This window comes from Schistosoma haematobium, chromosome ZW, assembly GCF_000699445.3.
Source record: "Schistosoma haematobium chromosome ZW, whole genome shotgun sequence".
Classification (NCBI taxonomy): domain Eukaryota; kingdom Metazoa; phylum Platyhelminthes; class Trematoda; order Strigeidida; family Schistosomatidae; genus Schistosoma; species Schistosoma haematobium.
In genome coordinates this window covers 81003320-81022587 of record NC_067195.1, presented here as the reverse complement: position 1 = coordinate 81022587, position 19268 = coordinate 81003320, and the positions used below count along the sequence as shown (strand labels likewise).

General features: G+C 37.1%; 1 protein-coding gene across 2 annotated transcripts; it reads left to right on the top strand.

Moving 5' to 3' along the window:
- The first annotated feature begins 1214 nt into the window (after nt 1-1214).
- On the top strand, nt 1215-18107 carry FBXO47_1 (F-box protein 47). Of its 2 annotated transcripts, XM_051212439.1 has the most exons (10): nt 1215-1657; nt 1690-1860; nt 1892-1968; nt 2981-3227; nt 4880-5237; nt 9665-9852; nt 10958-11167; nt 11929-12023; nt 12566-12716; nt 17730-17875. In XM_051212439.1, the coding sequence occupies exons 1-10, from the start codon at nt 1501-1503 to the stop codon at nt 17813-17815; spliced, it is 1740 nt and encodes a 579-aa protein (XP_051072625.1). In that variant the 5' UTR covers nt 1215-1500; the 3' UTR covers nt 17816-17875. The 2 variants fall into 2 exon arrangements, with proteins under 2 accessions (XP_051072625.1, XP_051072624.1); XM_051212440.1 differs by having other exon boundaries at nt 1690-1968; nt 17730-18107.
- Nucleotides 18108-19268: the final 1161 nt, after the last annotated feature.

Below are 19268 nucleotides of genomic sequence, written 5' to 3'. Positions count from 1 at the left end.
TTTTCACTTCTGCAGCTCGTCTCAATACGAACAGCTAGGGTGAGATCCTCACGGACGTATATTCCGGATCCAATCAGTTTACGTGAGTTACATTTCTTTAACCGAGGCAAATGTAAACTTTAAGAGACGGCTTTTCTGAGGACTTTCATAATCCACATTTATCCTATTCTATAAAGCTTACAGATGCCGACCCCTGAAACTGTTTCTAGAAGTAGCTTGCCCACTAAGGGCTTAACATGACTGAGGCCGTGCTCAAATATAGCTTTTGGTTCATTATCGGAAGGTCCTCTTAACTTATGAAAATTACTGACCTCATAGCGAGGTCTGTATCGACACGTTGTGAACTTTTAGTCCCTGAAATCATCTCTCCCTTGTGCCTTGATTTTAATCCAGCGTCAAACGCAGGTTACGATCTGTTTTCTTACTTTTCTTTTCTTAGGTGTAACTGTGAGCCGCTCATTTGCCTTATTTTGTCTCTTGATCACTTACTCCACATTGCTCAGCCTTGGCTCCGCTATAGTTTGTTTTACATTGATGTGTGAGTCCGGGACTGAACTCGCAGACTCCCATGCCTCAGTACTGTTTATAGATAGTTTCTTCTCAGCGCGCTCATTCTTTCTCCTTGTAACAATGCCTACATCCATATGCCTATCTGTTTCCCTGATGAGGTCCACCTTTATGGCTTTATTTAAGTCTAGAGCTGAGCTTATAATAACGCTCTCAATTTCCTCGAAATCAGAGTTCTGTTCATCTGCTACTGCCTGTTTATCAGAGGGCAATTTCCTAGCTAAGTTTAGTAGATCGATCACCTCCAGAATCACCAGAGACTTAGTAGAACAATATGTTTTACACAACCAACGTGATAATGGCTCACAGCACCGTTTATATGCGACCGGGATGAGTCCGGTGCACACATTGTGATACCATTTGTTGCATCCCCTCATCGACCGAGAAATAGCATGCTGGTCTACAAAAACGACGTTTCAATTGCGCCAAAGATTTGTTTTATGCCTCCATATAAAATAAAACAAAGAAACACTAAAAAATCCGACTTCAGTAGCTACAGAAAGATCTTAAAACCTATGGATACAAACAATGCTCGAAGTTATATTCAACGCCGAAGTCTAAGTACCAGTGCCTTTAGTTCCATGTACCAGCACTCGTTAAGTACTGATAATAAATCTCTCCAGAGAAAAAGCTGTACTTTTGGGGATTACTTTAACTGAAAGCATTCAATTAAAGCAAAAACAGCTGTCTTCATCTGTAATTTAACGATCAATACTGTGAAAACTACTCAAAGGAAAAATATCACTGTCCCGTTTGAATAACACGCGTGAGTGTAACAAAAATACAGAATAAGATGTAAGCTAATATTGTGTTTGACTGTGTTTTTTCGATATACGTATCTGCTAATGTCAGCTTAAGCGCACTTAATCAACTGGGAAATTGCTTTTAATCACAAAAAGCGCTGTATCCAAATCAATAACTTGATTCCGCTTAATGAAGCGGTGCACAAACGCAACACTCGGGCTATGTGGTCCTGGAAGGAAGCAACTAAGACATCACTTTTCAGATTCATCTAGTTCTTACAGATGCCTTTCTGGAATCTCAATCTTACCCTTTGATATCAAGTGTCAGATACTCTCACTAGTCGAAAGTATTCCTCTGTAAAGCTTCATATATTCTTAGTCAGCGACCTGGTAAATCTTTGGGAAGTTTCCAAGGACTTTCAACTTACGATTGAAAAGTACTGCGACAGTAGTCGGTGTCCACAGTTATCACAGTTTTACGACCCACATAATCACGAACTACACTCGGCCTTCAATTCTAGATTCACCGTTACGTTGTACAAACACGCTGGTGAGTTCGGCGCTATTTATGATAGCACTAGGAAATCTATTCCGTAGAATCTATCAAAATCAACCACTTTGCCGTAAACTCCAGTTTTTGGAGTGTAGTTTACGTAGAGTAAGTTGCTTTTTTCAAACTAATATTTCCTTCTGTTTTTGGTGTTCCATACTGAGTTGACACTAGTTGAGTGCTAATCGCATATTCAAATTGTTACTGGACCTGCGTTTTTATTTCATTTTTGGAAGCTTTTTTGCTTATGGCAAAATAGGTTTTGTATACTTTTTTAATGCACATAAGAAAAGATCGAAAAGACCTGATGTTGTATCAAGCATTTTGAGACTACAGTACCATATGTCATGTTTTTATAGAGGAATTCACGAGAGTGACAACCCACAAAGCTCTCAACTAGTACTACCCACAATAACGAAATTCACCCTGTTTCCTGTTTTTTTGGTTCACATCACTAATTAATAAAAGGTTGGTTGGATTTCTGCAACACTAAATAGGTAGCTTTTTCACTTTCAAGAATAGGTGACCCTAACATTTTTGCCCTCTCCTCACTTTGTTGACAGGTGATTTGATAAATGCTCTATATAGTTTGTTTGAATTGGAAAATCACCAGAAAGTTAAAGCTTTACCTCTAATTGAATAATTGGATAAGAAAACCTCATACTGAACAAAAGGTTTCTAGTAGGTTTATGTGATATTCGATGTCTGGATTAAAATTGTTATTGGCACGTATACTGCACTTCGAATTTTATTATACAGCATTTGGTAATCCTATACTTTAATGTCCCTCGTCCTGTTCTTCATTCTATCCTGACCCACCACTGAAGTATATTTCTATTGAAAAAGGGTCAAACTTCAATGAGTTTTCTTAGGTCTTGACGTCAACAAGCGTTTGATGTAGGATACTGAAACTCGTGCTAGCTTCTACAGCTTCAAGCACAACTATACTTTATCTCGCAACCGTTTTACACCCATCTGATAATCGTCAGTGTCTATTACTTTTATGTCTGATGGTTAAAAGTTTCCAACTCAATTATCTTTGTTTATGTGGAGCATATATATTTGGTGCCCCTGGTACCAATGTTTATGTTTTCGAATAAATAAATAATCTTTGTTTTAGCATATGCCGAATCTAGAAGAGTCTTCCAGGACTAGTCAGAATCTACAGGAACCAGACTATTATCCAAGCATCTGTCCCATAGGTCCGTTAAAATGTTTGGCCTTACTTTTGTATGGCGTTTTCTTGAAAGAATTTATCTTTGGGTGGCCAGAACAAAATATTCAGCGGGTTTTTCACACTCTTGTGCATGTATGCTTTAATGGGAACTTCTGGTTTCGTCTATCAAGTTTGATCTGTCAGAGACCAGGTAGCCGTTCGATGTTTTTGTTTGTCCGTTGTCTACTTTTAGTTTATCTGGTGTACATAAAACTGTCATGGCCAGTGTCACTTTTCGTAAGAGACAAACTGGAGAAGACTACTATCGTATCACAATTTTACGTGATTATATTTGTTCTGTTCCATTTTTGTTATTTTTTTATATGGAAATTCTATCAGCTGATAATAACTAAACGATCTGTGCTAAAACAGTCTCTAGTTCCTCTAAAAAATAATCTAGAAATCCTATGTATGTATCAATGAGTTAGTAAATGTGTGTATTTGAAATGAAAACCAATGTAAAGGAGTTTATCCCGGTTGACCATTAATAAGAAAAAGCATTCCTATGGATTTTTCTCAGTTGCTTAGCATAGTAAACGCTAAAGCGAAGTAGACATGAACGAGTAAAAACGTTAAATTAATTAAGACATTCGTGAACCTAGACTAATAAACGTTCTGTAGAAGTTGCAATTGGTTGAAATAAGAAGAGCTTTCAAAAATAAAAATGAGAAACCAACTGTATCAGTTTCTTGAAATTAGTTATTCCTAAAAGATGATTTGAAGGAAAATAATCTGTTCATCTTAAAATTAGCCTTCACAATCATACTTACATTGTCATCTTATTTGAAAGGTAAGATTTCATGCGTTGTCACCAATTTGTGTGCTTATGTTTGGCTTCCATTATAAATTAAGTCTCCTTGTCTATATCCTGAGTAATCTTAATAGTTGTGAAATAGCAACATCTAATATTGTCTGTTAAAAAAACGAAAAGCTACGATAACCTACCTATTTAATACTGATATCAAACACTTATTAAACAACTTTTCTACTTTGCGATCACTTGCGATACACTAAGTGGTCTAACATAAGTCGTAAACATTCTTAAAAGACGATCAAGGTGATTGTAGGCAGATAACTGAAATATAAAACGACATCGAATGGCCATTAAGTATGCTTGAATTATTTCATGTTGACCAGTTACGTGCTTTTTCTACCCAAGAATGGGTGGAATGGTATAGCAGAGAACTGCACTTTTTTTATTTTACTAAACAACGGTTGTTTTATTTACTAGAAGAAATATAAATATATCATATTCTCAGAGGCTCTAAAATATTCATAAATTTCAACTATCCGCTTATTTTTATAGTAATTTATTTAAAATTTGGAATTTAGATCGTTTTTCGACCAGACATCTTTATATGAGAATATATACTTCTTGATTGTTTCTTATAGACATAAAATCAAAACATAACATAACAGGTTACAATGTCGGTCGACCTAAAGAAATATCCAAATAAATACTAAACTTCAAATACACAGCATTATTTTGCTGTCTTAACTCCGGTGTTTGTCACTGTGCTGTTTTACTTAGAATAACTCGTGGTTATGTTGATTTCACCAAAATAAATATTCATAATTGGAATGTGGATTACATTCAGGACTTAGATTTAATTCCTTGAAAAATTGTAGATCCATACGATTTTCATAGAATTAATCGGTTTTTCCCCTCAATAATTTACTTACCGAGTGTACATTTAACTTAAGTAGTCCTAAGAGTTTAGATGATAAACATAGTTTTGTGGATTCGCCCTTTTTTGTTGACTTTGCAAGAAACATTTGTGTCTAAGCTCTTTATTGCTTCAGGTGTAGATCCACAATCTGAACTGACGCTTCGCCTTTTCCTGAGAAAAACGTTTTTAGACCCTAATGCGTTACCACAAATGTATGATGAGATCAACTCACCATCGTCATCCATTTCCAATACTAAGCAATATTTATCATCGGATAACTGTTCCTTAACTATTCAGTATGACGCACTTCAAAATCTACATCCATCTGAAGCCCATTCAAAGACTTCTTGGACCCATGAAACAATCAGTTATCATGTATCACCTAGATATCCCTCTGATAATTCCCTACTGACTTCAGTCTCCTCATCTAGCAATTACAGTGACAATGGATTTTCATCGGATGATTTATTAACACTCACACAATTGCCGCGGTTAGTGTACTTATTCTAGAATATGGTTTATTCGTTTGTTATTATTAGTTATTTTGGTTTTGTAGAACTTTATATCTATAACTATTTGCAAATGTGGATATTAAACGGTTTGTCATATATATAATGAGCTTTGAAGTGCAGAGCTAGCACATCATAAACGTTCCCATACTTAGGCCCTGCGTGGTCGGCATCAAGTGGTTGATCCTTGAGCCCTCAGGACACTGAGACCACCACCAATTCATCTTCCTTTTCAGATCCCTCAAGGAGAAATGTCCTCCCAAGTTGTGGACATCCGGGAAGTGATGAACACCTTCATATCCCTATCAGCACCCGAGATCATCTTGTTCACGACTGAATCCCTCCATTATCCCTTAATAATCCTTTTATCCCTATAACTAACCCTTCTAGATCTTTATGATCACAGTCCACCAATGCTAATGATTTGAGTTCACAAAATGTTATTCCCGGTCTTCCTGAAATCACGCTATAAACTATATATTGGAGCTTATAATGTTCGGACCTAGTGTCAGATAGGACAACAGGTGTCTTTAGCAAGAGCTCTAGAATCATACACCATCGGTGTTTGCTACGTCTTTGAAGCGTTCATGTACAATCCAAGTGCATTCATTCATTTGACCTCATCTTGTCGGTATAAATAATCGATACGATTTGCACATAGAGTATCCGGAGACCTCACTGCTATTTAGTGTGTTCTTGCTGGTGTAGGTATAGCGATACCTTAAAGAGCAGAACAGACTCTGTTATAGTGGATTCCAGTAAGTAGTCGCTTGCGCGCTGTTCAACTAAACGGGACAGTAAGAACTAGAAAACATAGAAAAATAAGATATTGTCTTCTTGTTATCTCTGCCTATGCTCCCACTAATTGCAGTTCATATGAAGCTGAATTGTATAGAAAGCTACCTAACCTCCTTCAAAACACTAAGAGTTCTGATGTGGTAATAATGGCAGGTGATTTTAAGGCTCGAGTTGGTAAACCAAATCAAATCGACACTTAGGCGGGTCTTACAGTGTCGCAGCTTGTTGAACAGATAACGGCAATCATCTATTGCAACTATGCCCAGAAAATCGTCCGTTTCTGACAAACACTAACTTTAAACATAATGAGGAATATCGTTTGACGTGCCGACCTCCACAGTCGACTCATAAATGGACTCGATAGATCATATTATTATTAACCATCGTTGGAGGGGCTCGATTAGGGACTGTCAATCACTCCGTAGCACATGTTTAGTCTCAAGTCATCCTCTAGATCAAGCATTATTATTATTATTATTATTATTATTATTATTATTAATGGCTTTATTCAATATTATATTTTGGTACAATATAGAATTCTCAGCACAGGGTATTTCAACAAGTTACTTACTGAACAACGAACAAAAAGGCAGTAGCAAATACAAAAAGAAATTTAAAAAAAGTTTTTAAAAAATATATATATGTATAAAATATTAAAAAAAGAACCAAAAAATAACTGTACAAACTTTTTTTAAATTAAAGACATGTTAAGAATGTAAGTTATTGACTAGGTAAATCCTAACAACCTGTTCGTCGCAGAGTATATTTGCTAGGTAAGGTATTATAGAACTTTTATACTTTTCCTTGCGTGCATGGATTTTAACGTAATTACGTCTCGTTCTACCAGAAGATATACAAGGAGAAAGATAAGAGTGAAGGGGATGGCTAGTATCTGATAAAATAACACCTGCCAGCATGTATTTGTCTATGCATCACTGAATGTAGAAAAGCCACATCAAGAAAACACTTTGGAGTTTAACTTGATGATGGACAAGTTAAAAATATATTTCAGGAACAGCTAGAGAATGACATTTGGATAGCGTTCAATCACGTAAATAGACAGGTTTTATGACAGTACCTGTCATTGCGAGGCGTGCCAAAAAATAGGGTTAACATTATAAGGGTTTTGTTCCCGAATACTATTGGTCGAGTCAGAGCTTATGATGAACTGTCATCGAAAACAGGTTCTTCGAGAAGTGTTCGTCAGTGTTGTTCGCTCGCTCCATTTTTATTTAACTTTGTCATAGACATGATTTTAGAGATAACGCTTTCATCGTCGATTCACTGGTCTTGGTAGTCTCACTAGTGCTTGGTGTCTAACGAAACCTCGTCACGAACCCAAAAAGCTGTTGTGTTTCGCCTACTTGTGATGAAGCCGAGATATCCATCTGAGCTACGGGACGAATATACTGCACAGCAGTTCTCTTCATTCTACTTTGTGTCTGGGAAAGACAGCCTTTAAATAGTGATTCCTAGGTTATTAATATTGGGTTTATAAAGGTCAGTAAACTATTACCCGTGCATTTTGGGATTTCTGAGTAAGCAGTTATGAAGTTAGACGCAGGGTACTGGTTAAGGATGACAAATCGACTAATGAGGTAGGTAACTTTTGTCGAAAATGTATTACATGTGACCACCTCCCGACTACCTCGACAGACGAGGATGGCTTGAATAATAGTAGTTTGTTGTAATAATAGGAGCGGTCAAACCAAGACCTGGCATCAGTTCGTAAACACGCTAACTGTTGTACTAAGACACTCAGGTGCAGATTAACTGTTTTGGATCCACATCATAATCGTAACTAATGGTTAGAGACTTTAAATGATATGATTCAACAACGTTCGCAATGGTGCAGGTGCATCCATTCTTTGTTTTTTTCCCAGACCCTAGTTTCTAAATCACCTTGTAATTTTATTATTCTCTCATTATCCTGTATTTTCTCGAATCATGTCTTCTATGCCTGAATTTTTATATCATCCCTAACACTGTTACTACCTGCACCACTCTGGGATTTATTCTGAAGATTTCTTCTCGCTGTGCTAATAGGGTATATCAACTTGAAACGATGTACACATGTTACAGGTTCTAAGTTGCGTATGACTGAATGGCTGGTATACAGCATTTGGAAAACATTAAGAACAGAAATGATTATATTACAGTTACTTGCTAAATAAGGGTCTGTGTATGTATACAAGATAGTTGCTAGCTATTATTTATTCCCATACTCAATTAATCAAATTTTAATTCTAGTTTCTTGTCAGTTTATTTGATTTATCAAACAAGAATTAAACCATATATTTAGCTCTTAAAATCACTAGGACTTATATAATCTACGAAATCTGTCTTCCAATCACTCTATTTTATTCAACGTTTATTCTCTTGCGTAGTACTTTGTGTATAAACATACTGTTGTATCAGATGGTGGTTGGGGAGGTAGTCAATAGGAATCCCTGGACCTGGGTTTCGTACTACTTGGCACTTCAGCAAATTGTACCTGTAGTCTTGAGGGAACTGGTACTCCCTGACAGATTCGATCCAGTGTCACCCAGCTTTACAGTCAGGGACGTTACCACTTGACTATCCGGGCCGCGACCGATCTGTAGGACTGAGATGTAATCACAACCGATTGATCACTGTTCCCTCAAGATTGCAGGTACACCTTGCTGACGAGTGCCAAGTAGCACGAAACCCGGGTCCAGGGTTTCCTGTTGACTACCTCCAACTACCATCTAATCTTAACATAGTGCACGTAATGTCGAATCACATAGACTAACGGCCACGTTGCAAATTGGTCGATAGCATCCGATCTGCACTAAGAAGGACTTGATACACGTGACATTGATCACCACCCAGTGATCAAGCAAATGTACTTACTTACTTACACCTGTTACTCCTCGTGAAGGAGCATAGGTCGCTCAAGCAAATGTGATAATGTTATATTAGATAGGAAACCCATGCTTCTGGCTGGTGGTCTTGTTTTTGGTCCCGGTTTCTTTCTGGAAGGTTGTCATGTTGCGTAAACAGTAATATCTGCCATCTTGATATTTCCGTCGCTAGTGTTGAAATCAACTGATTCTCTAAGTACTCGAGTATGAATCACACTCTAAATGCGAATGCTAATGACTCTACCCAGCAGCTCAAAGTGAAGTAGATGGAGCAGGGCTGAAACCTGAAACTTTGTGACTGAAAATTAAGTAATTTAACCACTTAGACACCCTTATCATAACCGTATAATTTGCAATCTTTTCCATCTATCCACGAATAATAAAACAGTATTTTTTGATGCATAAAATTAGGAACTTAGCTTTAGAAGAGATGTAAAATGTTTGAACTCAGCAATACACACCAAGTTAATCTTAACGACATTTTGATTCCCATAGCTACTACGTTAATAGTTCTTGTAAAATTTATCATCGTCTAGTATCAGGAACTGCAGTCTAGCATGTATACTTCTTAATTCACCATTTTACTTTGTGATGGTTAACAATAATGCCTACCGGACATTTTTGTGGATCTAAGTTCACCTCTTTAGAATAATGATATTAGAATTATTTTGAGAAGTTGGTTCTGTTACACCTTAGTATTATTAATCTACTATTTATTACTCACAGTGGTGTTGCAGGATCTTCGTTGTCATCACTTTCAACCTTGGTCACGCAGAATTTACCAGCTTCCTCGAGTAAACTGACAAATAATTATTTCTGTCCAGCTTCAAACATTTTGATGAAGATTCTCCATTCTTATTCGTACAATCATCAAGCTAGAATTTTATTTATTTTGTATGGACCATTACATAGAGGTAATTCTGTTAATCAGTTTTAAGTTCTGTTAAATCTTCTATTAGCTGTGTATCATAAAAATCAGTATTATGAGATTATATCTGAAAATATCCGGGAAGCAAATTTCCCGTGGAATATTAACTGTAGGGATTTTTTTAACATTCATTGAAAATCATATACATATGTGTAATTAATAGGATGATGGCAGTTGTAAACGATTAGGAATTTCCAATAAATTTTCATTATATTCTCATCGTAAGCACTTTGTATTCATACACTGGTAATAAAATTTGGAAATTTCGACATTAAAATATCTCAGCCTTATAAATATTTGTTAATTGAAAAAACCAATAGTATTCAGAAAATATTGTACGTGGATCAGAAGGGTGTTTTGATAATGAGAGAGTCATTCATAACCCTAGTTTGTTGAAAACAATGTTAGTAAATTTAACGGAAGTACCTATACATATGAGTTACAATATATCACTAACGAAATGCAGGACATATTCAGTGACTGTCAGCAGATTGCCAAAGGCAAACGAAAACTACATTTGTATCTTTTTTCAACTCATTTTTAAAACCGTCGAATAATATCACTAGGACTATTGAGTACAAGTTGCTCCAGAAGACCTACTATTGATAAAACGAAATGAAAGATGGAAGTGTTGCTCCTGCTTATCCGTTTGTAGTGCTTCCATACCAGCTAAACTATTTCTGGACAATTTTATATGAAAGTGGTTACCACAGATGTATAAATTATAGAGAAAACCAGTGACCACTTTATGGGAACATTAAAACTGTTTCCTCACATTATTATTTGCGTTATGACCAGACCTCACATTTCTTGTTCTAAATAAAAAATTTTATCCTTAAATGAAATATCAGCCACACGCCTGTTTTGAATATTTTACGAAAACTCATTCTTCAATAAGCTAAACCAATATGGTCGATGATTGCAAATACTGTTTTGATTAGCTGTAGATCTATCCGTTCAACCCGACCCTAAATAAAACTTAAGAAGGGTATCTTTATTTTCAGCCACTTTTTTAAAAATTTAACGTAAATATTTCGCATTTAAGTTTCTTGATGCTTCTTAAACAACCATTATTTTGTTTTAAACACTAGGGAATCTTATGTGGCGTACAATGTGTGAAAATACAGCTGCTGATTCTCAACAATTATCTGCTTGTTTTGGAGAGCTTGGAAGTGTCCTGTCAAATATGTTTCATTCTGGTTTATGGGCACCTGATGATATCATCAATATAATTGATCAAATTACAATAACACCCGAGGATTGGTTAGCAGAAAATGTTGCGTGTCTATTGCATACATCGGGTTTGTATTTTTTGTTTAGTGTAAATTATTTGTTCATTTCGAATTCGTACACACTTGAATTGTAAACCCTTTAAAAAAGATATACCAGCCCAACTTACTACCCTATACAACAGTGTAATAAATTAGTTGTATGAAATATGTCATTTATATGTAAAGTTTCTGATAATATGATTACAAATTTGTAAGAAAAAATATTTTTCAGGCTAATAGAAATTCCTATCAGTATGGAGATTAGTAGAGATTGTAGTATTTTCACATTTGAAATCACGAGTCGATCTAAGCTGTACCACGACTGAAAACAATGGACGGCCGTTTCGTCTTAGTATGAGACTCCTTGTGGATGCGCGCTGCAGAGGAGTTCCATACTGGGACGAAATGCCCGTCCAGTACTTCCAGGTTTTTAATGGTGTTCTAGCTTAGATCGACTCGTGATTTCAACTATGATAATAGAAATTTATTAATAAGTCTGAAGTGTGTTTAGTTGTCGCACAAGTATATTTAACGATGTCGTTGAGAGGCTTCTCCGACTCTCGCCATTGTATTGATATTCGGAGATACGTTACACCGGTATATTCCAGTCTATATATCTCCAGTTTTTTCTGTAATATTTCTACAGCTTAAAAGAATACGCTTGTATCCATATGGTATATTTCTTATGGGTCGTTCATCTTTATTTGTAGTCTGTTTACAATCCGTCTCAGTTGATTAGGATTAAGTCTAACTTTATCGACCATTGTATTTATTATGTCTTTTCTTTGTAGGACCAGAAATAGCGTTACTTTCTGTGACGAATAAAGCCCGCAGTGGAAAAACTGCTGAAGTTGCTGTCACTCTCACTTCATTATGCTTAGTTCAGGTATATTTGATTTTATACCTTAATACTTCACTATTATTTTTCAGAAAATCTAAAACCTAAAATTATCTAAACAACTGAACCGTTTTGAGAACTACAAAGTGTCCTTCTCGCAGTCTAAATATTGATTGTGGAAACTGAAATGATCAGTGACCGCATTAGGGTAGTGAAGGTTAGGTATTTCGTACAAAAAACTAGGGTTTCAAACAGTACTATTCTTCCACTTTTTGCTCTGGAGGGTCATGTCGATAAACAAAAGGAAATACGGGAAGCCTTATACGTAGATACTGTTTCCATGAGGTATCGACTCAAAATTCAGGATTGATGATGAACTTCAGCTGTTTCAGACAATATCTTTATGTATTACAACAGAGGCGTGTTGTTACAACTTTATATCGGTGTCCTTTTATAGACATAAAGGAAAAGTAAACTTGGGCTGCAGCTTTACATCTGTTAGACATTTAAATACACTACTCTATATATAGCCCATTCATATCTACACAATAATTATTATAATAATCCCTAATATTTTAATCTATGGTTAGGTGAAAATTCGTGCAAAATTAACAGAACTTATTAATCTTGTCAGTGCTACATTTCAAGCCACAAAAGAAAAAGATCGAACTGCTTTTCTAGATCAGTTAGCTCGATCTTTTCAAGATGTTATAGTCGATCTGTATGAGACTGATGAACTAGGTGAGTTAATAAATTTTCTGTTTTATTTTGTTTTAATCGGGTTTGTATTAGCTTTTATAAAGTTTATTTAGTAACTTTGAAAGCAGACCTCTTGTATTAAAATCCATCATTTGTAGCCTTCCATTTATTTCATATTCATAAATTCGATTCAGTTTCAGTTTCAGTTTGGGAAGGACAGGAGGCTCGATGGCCTATGTTAGTCCTGGCAATGGTGGTCTCAGTTGATCCAACTTTCTTTTGAAAGAGTCGACGGATGGAGCCTCAACCACGTGCTGAGGTAGTGAATTCCACTCGTTGATGATTCGATGGGAAAGTCGATAGTCAGCTGACAAGTAATTTGTTCTCGGCTTGTGAACTTTTTTGGAGTGTCCTCGTAAATTCTCTGTTTTGGAAGACAAGAAAAATGAGGGCATGTTAGGTGCAAATTTATCACTAAGCAATTTGTAGACTGTAATCAAGTCGCCTCTAGTTCTGCGATATGACAACGGGAAAAGGTTCAGCTTGGCCAGTTGAGATTCATACGGAAGCTTCGCTATTCCGGGAACCAGCTTAGTCGCCGTTCTCTGAACCTTTTCCAGAAGCTCACTGTCTTTTTTAAAGCAGGGGCTAGCCGCTTGTATGAAGTACTCAAGTTTAGGACGAACGAACACTGTATACAAAGTCAAAAACGTCTTAGCGTCGACATGACTAAAAGCCCTACATATTGACCATAAGGTTCTAAAACTTTTGGCGGCTATTGCACGGCAGTGTGCAGTAGTCTTTAAGTCTTGACTAACGATAACTCCTAAGTCATTATATGTCTGGACGACAGGTAGCTCAGTGTTATTCATCGTGTATGTATCTGTGCCTTGATGACCGATATGCATCACAACACACTTGGAAGTATTTATCGGCAACTGCCATGTTTGATACCATTCAGATGATTTCTCCAGGTCATTTTGAAGTTCTAAGCTATCACCTTCACTTCTTATCGCTCTCCATATCTTGATATCGTCAGCATACAGCAAGACCGATGATGATAGGAGACGAGGAAGGTCATTTACATACAAGAGGAATAGCACTGGCCCCAAAACTGTACCCTGGGGCACTCCACTAAGCACAGTTTCCCAGCTAGATAACTTTGAGTTCACCCGAACTCTTTGTTGACGCCCAACTAAGAAGTCTTTTATCCACATCAATAAATTGCCTCCAATCCCGACTTTTCTTAACTTATATAACAGCCGGTTGTGCGGAACTTTATCAAAAGCTTTACTGAAATCAATGAAGGCGACGTCTACAGGTAGCTTTTGGTCCTTAAGAGCACACCAGCTTTCACGAGCCACTAATAAGTTAGTGAGACAAGAATAACCTATTCTGAAGCCGTGCTGCTTCTCCGAGAGGATCCGGTTTTTATCGAGATACTAGGATGTAATTCATCGGGCCCCGTGGATTTACCTATGTCAAGCTTATTTAGCAGACCAAAGACATCGAGTTCTTTAATGGTCACGCTATCCAGTGTATGTATGGGGGGATCTGTATACGCTGACGAGAAGGGCGCTTCTATGGTATACACGTTGCTAAAGTAGTTCGAGAACGCTTGAGCCTTACCAAAGTCGTCCTCCACTAATGATGAAGCAGTACTGTCTCCCCATAGAGCAGGAATATTTCCTTTTCTCCTTGTCCTTTGGTTTATATAGGAATACAAGCGTTTAGGACATTCTATGGATTCCTTAACAAGTTTTTCTTCGTACAATTTTCTAGACTTACGGAGGGTCGAGGCACAAGTGTTCCGAGCCTTTCGATACTGAGATTTTGACTCATCAGTCCCCAGTAACCTAAATATATCCCACGTTTTCCTTTTCTTACGGAGAAGGATACGGACCTCCCTACTGAACCATGGTGGTGAGTTTTTCGGCCCCTTTGGTATAGTCCAAGGGATGTGAGGTGTGGTAACTTTTAAGTATGAATTTCGAAATGCGTCCCAGGCCGTTTCAATGGAGGACTCTGGGTCTATTGTCCAATCTATTAACGATGCTGAGTGCATGATGTCTGGTATGTTTGCTTTCCAGACGTTGGGTCTGGACTGGACTGACGCGTCCTCATGACTGGCAGTTATATGAAAGTCGAAAGTTAAAACTGCGTGGTCACTTTTACCTAAGGGTGGCATATGATGGAGGTTCGCAACATCATCCTCATAGTGAGTCAGTATAAGATCTAATAAGGATGATTCAGTGTCCGGATCGTACCTTGTCGCTTCTTTCACATGTTGCACTAGAGCACATGTGATAACCCCATCAACTAGTTCCTGCTCGAAAGAATTCTCCGACGATTTAGTTCGCAGATTTTCCCAGTCTACCATAGGTGCATTAAAGTCCCCTAGGATTAGACATCGACCACTATGGGACCAAGTATTGAGACTGCTTAACAGGATCTCATTTGCCTCACAGCTTGGACTGCGATAGACCAAACCAATCAGCAGCTCTTGTCCCTTGCATTTTAAGCGAAGACTAACTAATTCACACGTCCCACTCTCATGGGATACACTATCGATAATGGTAAATGGGATAGCATTCCTAATGAATAGAGCTACTCCCCCTCCTTTGCGCTTTTGTGTTCTGTCGGCCCTTACTAACGTAAAGCCCTCGAAATCAAGTTCTATACTATCTATAGCCTGTGTCAGGCAGGTTTCTGTCACTGCGATTATATCTGGCTTTGTAGAGTCAATCTGTACACCTAGTTCCGATCGCTTATTAAGTAAGCTTCGTGCATTGGTGTAACAGATCCGAAGCCTGTTTAAGTGCCTTCGTGCTTCACCCAGAGTGGCTTCGGCATCATTCTCTGTCGAAGTCTTACAACCCGAAAATTTACAATTTTTAGGTCCTTTTCGCCAGCGTCTAACCTATGTTGTAGTTCTTTCTCGGCTTCCCGTCTTTTAACACGGTCTGCCAACGGTAGGTCCTTTCGGATAAAGACTCCTGAACCCTTTAATTTGTGTCCATTTTGTAAAATTAGGTCACGTTCGTTCGAAGAGCCGAATACTACTTTAAGCAGTCTGGAATGATTTGGTTTCGAGTCCGTTAGACTCCCTAGTCTGTACACCTTTAGCAAGGTGACCCCAGTCATATTTTGAGGCATGAGTTGATTAAGCAGCTGCCTAATCAGTACAATGTCATGCTCAAAACGAGCTTTAGGTTCAGAGCTATCGCTCTCCTTAATTCTATGAAAAATAGCTGATCTGTCGCTATGATCAGCTTTCGATTTTTCAACCACTTTTGCGGGGGCAGGTTTCCCTTTTATATCAATACTTTTCTTCCTTACAACCTTTACCCATTCGTCAACGGTGCTGGTAGAAGCAATAACAGTTGCGTCAAACCTAGTGTTGGGTTTTGGGGGGTTGTCGACGACCTGAGGGGTCGTGTTATGTTTACCATTTGAAACCGATCGAGCCTTGCGATTGCGGCTCCTAGGTGTTTCCTGTTGGATCCCATCTGGGAGACGGGGAACAGAAGACTCTACTTTTCTTGAGCTTTTTTTAAAGGCAGGCCTCTTTGGAGACTGCTTTTCCTTCCTTGACGGGCGTGAGTCATCTATCACCGGACTAACCTTAGTTTCCTTCACGTTGATTTGCGTGTCGACAGATCGAGTGCTGTTTGACGCGTCCCGACTATGCTTGCTAAAACACTTCTTTGCAGCATCAACCAGTGAGATGGCCTCGGTTAACAAACTGTTTGCATCCGAGCAGCACTGTTGACAAAGCCACACACAACCCTTCTTACTGAACCGTTTGAAAGCAGCAGGCGTTAAGTTCGTGCAAACTTCGTGGTACCAGCCTTTGCACTCGTCGCACTGCATGCCGCTTTCAACAGGATAACGACAACCCGGACGTTGACAACTGCTTTTTTTACACTGTCCGGTCATTTAGGAGGGGTTCTTTTTTAAACTGTGATGATACTCAGAACAAAAAAAATTATCAATGACCAAAAGTGAAGGGCTGTAGATTGCTAGGACCAAAAGTACTAACAGATACAGTTGAAAAAGAAGTACTCAAGAGTACCAACGACAAAACAGCAAAAAACGATACTTTAGTCGAATACTTTAACTGAAATAAATGCAATTAAAGTGAAAAACAGTAGTCTTGATCCGTAATAAACGATCAAAACAAAGAAATTTACTCAGCGAGGAAAAATACCACTGTCCTTTTATACCAATTTGTTACTGATTCATTAAACAAATTAAAAAAGAACTCATTTTTCCAATAGTTTTTAATAGTTCAGCATTTTTTCCTAAAGTTATTTTCGCAATGACTTCAAGAAATTAATTCTATTGATGTAAGCACCTACATTTTGTGCAGACAGAGACAATTATATCAAAAAATTCATGTACATATTGCTTTTTTTCTAAATAAACTGTAGATTTTGAAATTTCTAGCATATTGAACACTTAAAACTTGTCTTAGTAACCTGAAACTTTAAGGGTTAATTAGCTTTCATAGAAGATTCAACAGTAAATCTAAGCTGACGATCGCAAGCTATTGCTAAGTTTATTGAAGCTTTAAAGTAATTAGTTTCTGCAATGCTGATCGCTTTTGATGTTCAGATTAGTCTAGTCATAAAGGATTTCATAGTAGTAGTCTCTTTATTGTATAACATTGCACTAAGATATATCTGATAACATCAACTATATGTAGTTCATTTCATTATATGACTACATATGATGTTGACAATTATGAAGTAGAGTAATGTTATTGATCTATATAGTTGTAGTATTTTCTAAATGATATTTGCGTTTCATTTCCCACCTTGTTTATTTCAAATAATGTAGTCAAGTCTCACGTAACCACAAATGGAATACTAACAATTACTGGTTCACCTACAAGTTAAAGGGTATATCTATAGTTCAAATTATATCGTCATTGCCACTATTTTGTAAAATTTGAAAATGAATCTATTTCTCTGTATATTCAGCGATTTTATTCGTTAAAAACTAAACGCCATATACATATCACCTTTTTGACATCCCACATTTCTCTTTCAGAAGAACGAGTCGAAGACTTTTCCACCATACTAAGAGCACAAGCAGAGTTCATGCGTGCGCTTATGGCACATATATACGAGGAGTGATATATAAATATCCACTTGGCAAATTTGATTTTACTGCGGTTCTTTCACTAGATTTGGTTTTTTTTCATCGTTTATTTTTGTTTCGATGATAATGTCATTAATTTCCTTTCTGTTGTTTTAGAGTTATGATTGATAGTTCAAACCCAAATTTTTCATTGTTCGCTTTTTCGTACTTGTTTTTTTAACAGATGTTGACTAATTATTTTTTAATTTATTTTGAAATCTTTTACCTGGTATTGTACACGTGTTACGAACGGTTCGGTTTTTTTATTAGGAAACACTTCTAGTTATCAAGAATTCTTATTTAATATAATGGAATATGTTTAAGACAGTAGTTGCCCTCGATATTGGCGATCAGGAGAATTAATTTCCGCTGCAATAGAAATCTAGTTATGACAGATATGCATTAAAAGCAATAGACGAGAACAATGAAGAAATGCTTAGGAACGACAGTTAAATCAAGACTCAAATGTGTACAACTGTGTAACTAATTGACTTTCGGGCATAATTAAAGCAAACTGCCACCGTTATCTATTCGATCGGTAGAAACGGCAAAAGGACCCCCCCTACACAGCTTTCAGATTCATTTAACTTACCTACTTGCGAGCTCAAAGTACTCACTTCAATTATATCTGGCAGTTTAACTTACTGAATATTGAGAGGCTTTTGGTAGAACTATTCTTTTTATCCATACTGACTGCAGCTGGTGAGGAACTTTGAAGATTCAATAGAATGTTTCCCCATACTTCGAAGATATCACATTCTTTAATATGGAGTAAAACAGGTGGATATGAACTGAAATCCAATCTAGAATTCATTATGTATGGATAGGGATTAGAAGGATTGATGATCGATGCATCAGGAAGCGAGGATAAAGTTTGATTGGGAATAAGGTGAACTCGAGTGCTGTTAAGTGATCAGTGATTGGCGCCTCGTGGCTGTCAACACTATGTAGGAATATTTATTCATGACAGACCTGAAGAAGGAACTGAATTGTTATTTACAATCGTGTCGACCTTGAGGTGTTATCACAGAAAAAAAGTGACGAGTGTTTGTGCACAGTTACATAAGACCTTCAGGTGAATGAACGTTCTTAAGATTAGCTCCATAACTTAAAAAGCTTTCGGTTACCTTTGATAAACAAAGACAAAACAGCTTCCGGGAATATCTTCTGAACACATGCAGTACAGATTTTTCAGAGGTCAAAACATTACTGCTTTTTTCTGCCCACTCCTAACAGGCTTTGATGCCATTACAGGATGTTAAAGAACAATTATTTTAGTCAATACACCCCTGCTAAATTTCCAAGATAGGGAAGCCAAAACTCTGAGTAAATGTATCAAACCTATGTCTTTATTTTAAACCAAGTTTGAACTACTCATATCCCAAGAGTTTAAAGACCCCAAAATGAACGATACACATGTGGAGCGCATAAATTTAATCTGTTATGGTT

Bases quoted from the DNA above. Each gene is read 5' to 3' on its own strand.
- FBXO47_1 (XM_051212439.1), top strand. From the start codon at position 1,501: ATGAAGCGGTGCACAAACGCAACACTCGGGCTATGTGGTCCTGGAAGG. The intron at 1,861-1,891 runs GTGAGTTCGGCG...TGATAGCACTAG, and splicing joins TACGTTGTACAAACACGCTG to GAAATCTATTCCGTAGAATC. The intron at 3,228-4,879 runs GTAGCCGTTCGA...TTATTGCTTCAG, and splicing joins TTTGATCTGTCAGAGACCAG to GTGTAGATCCACAATCTGAA.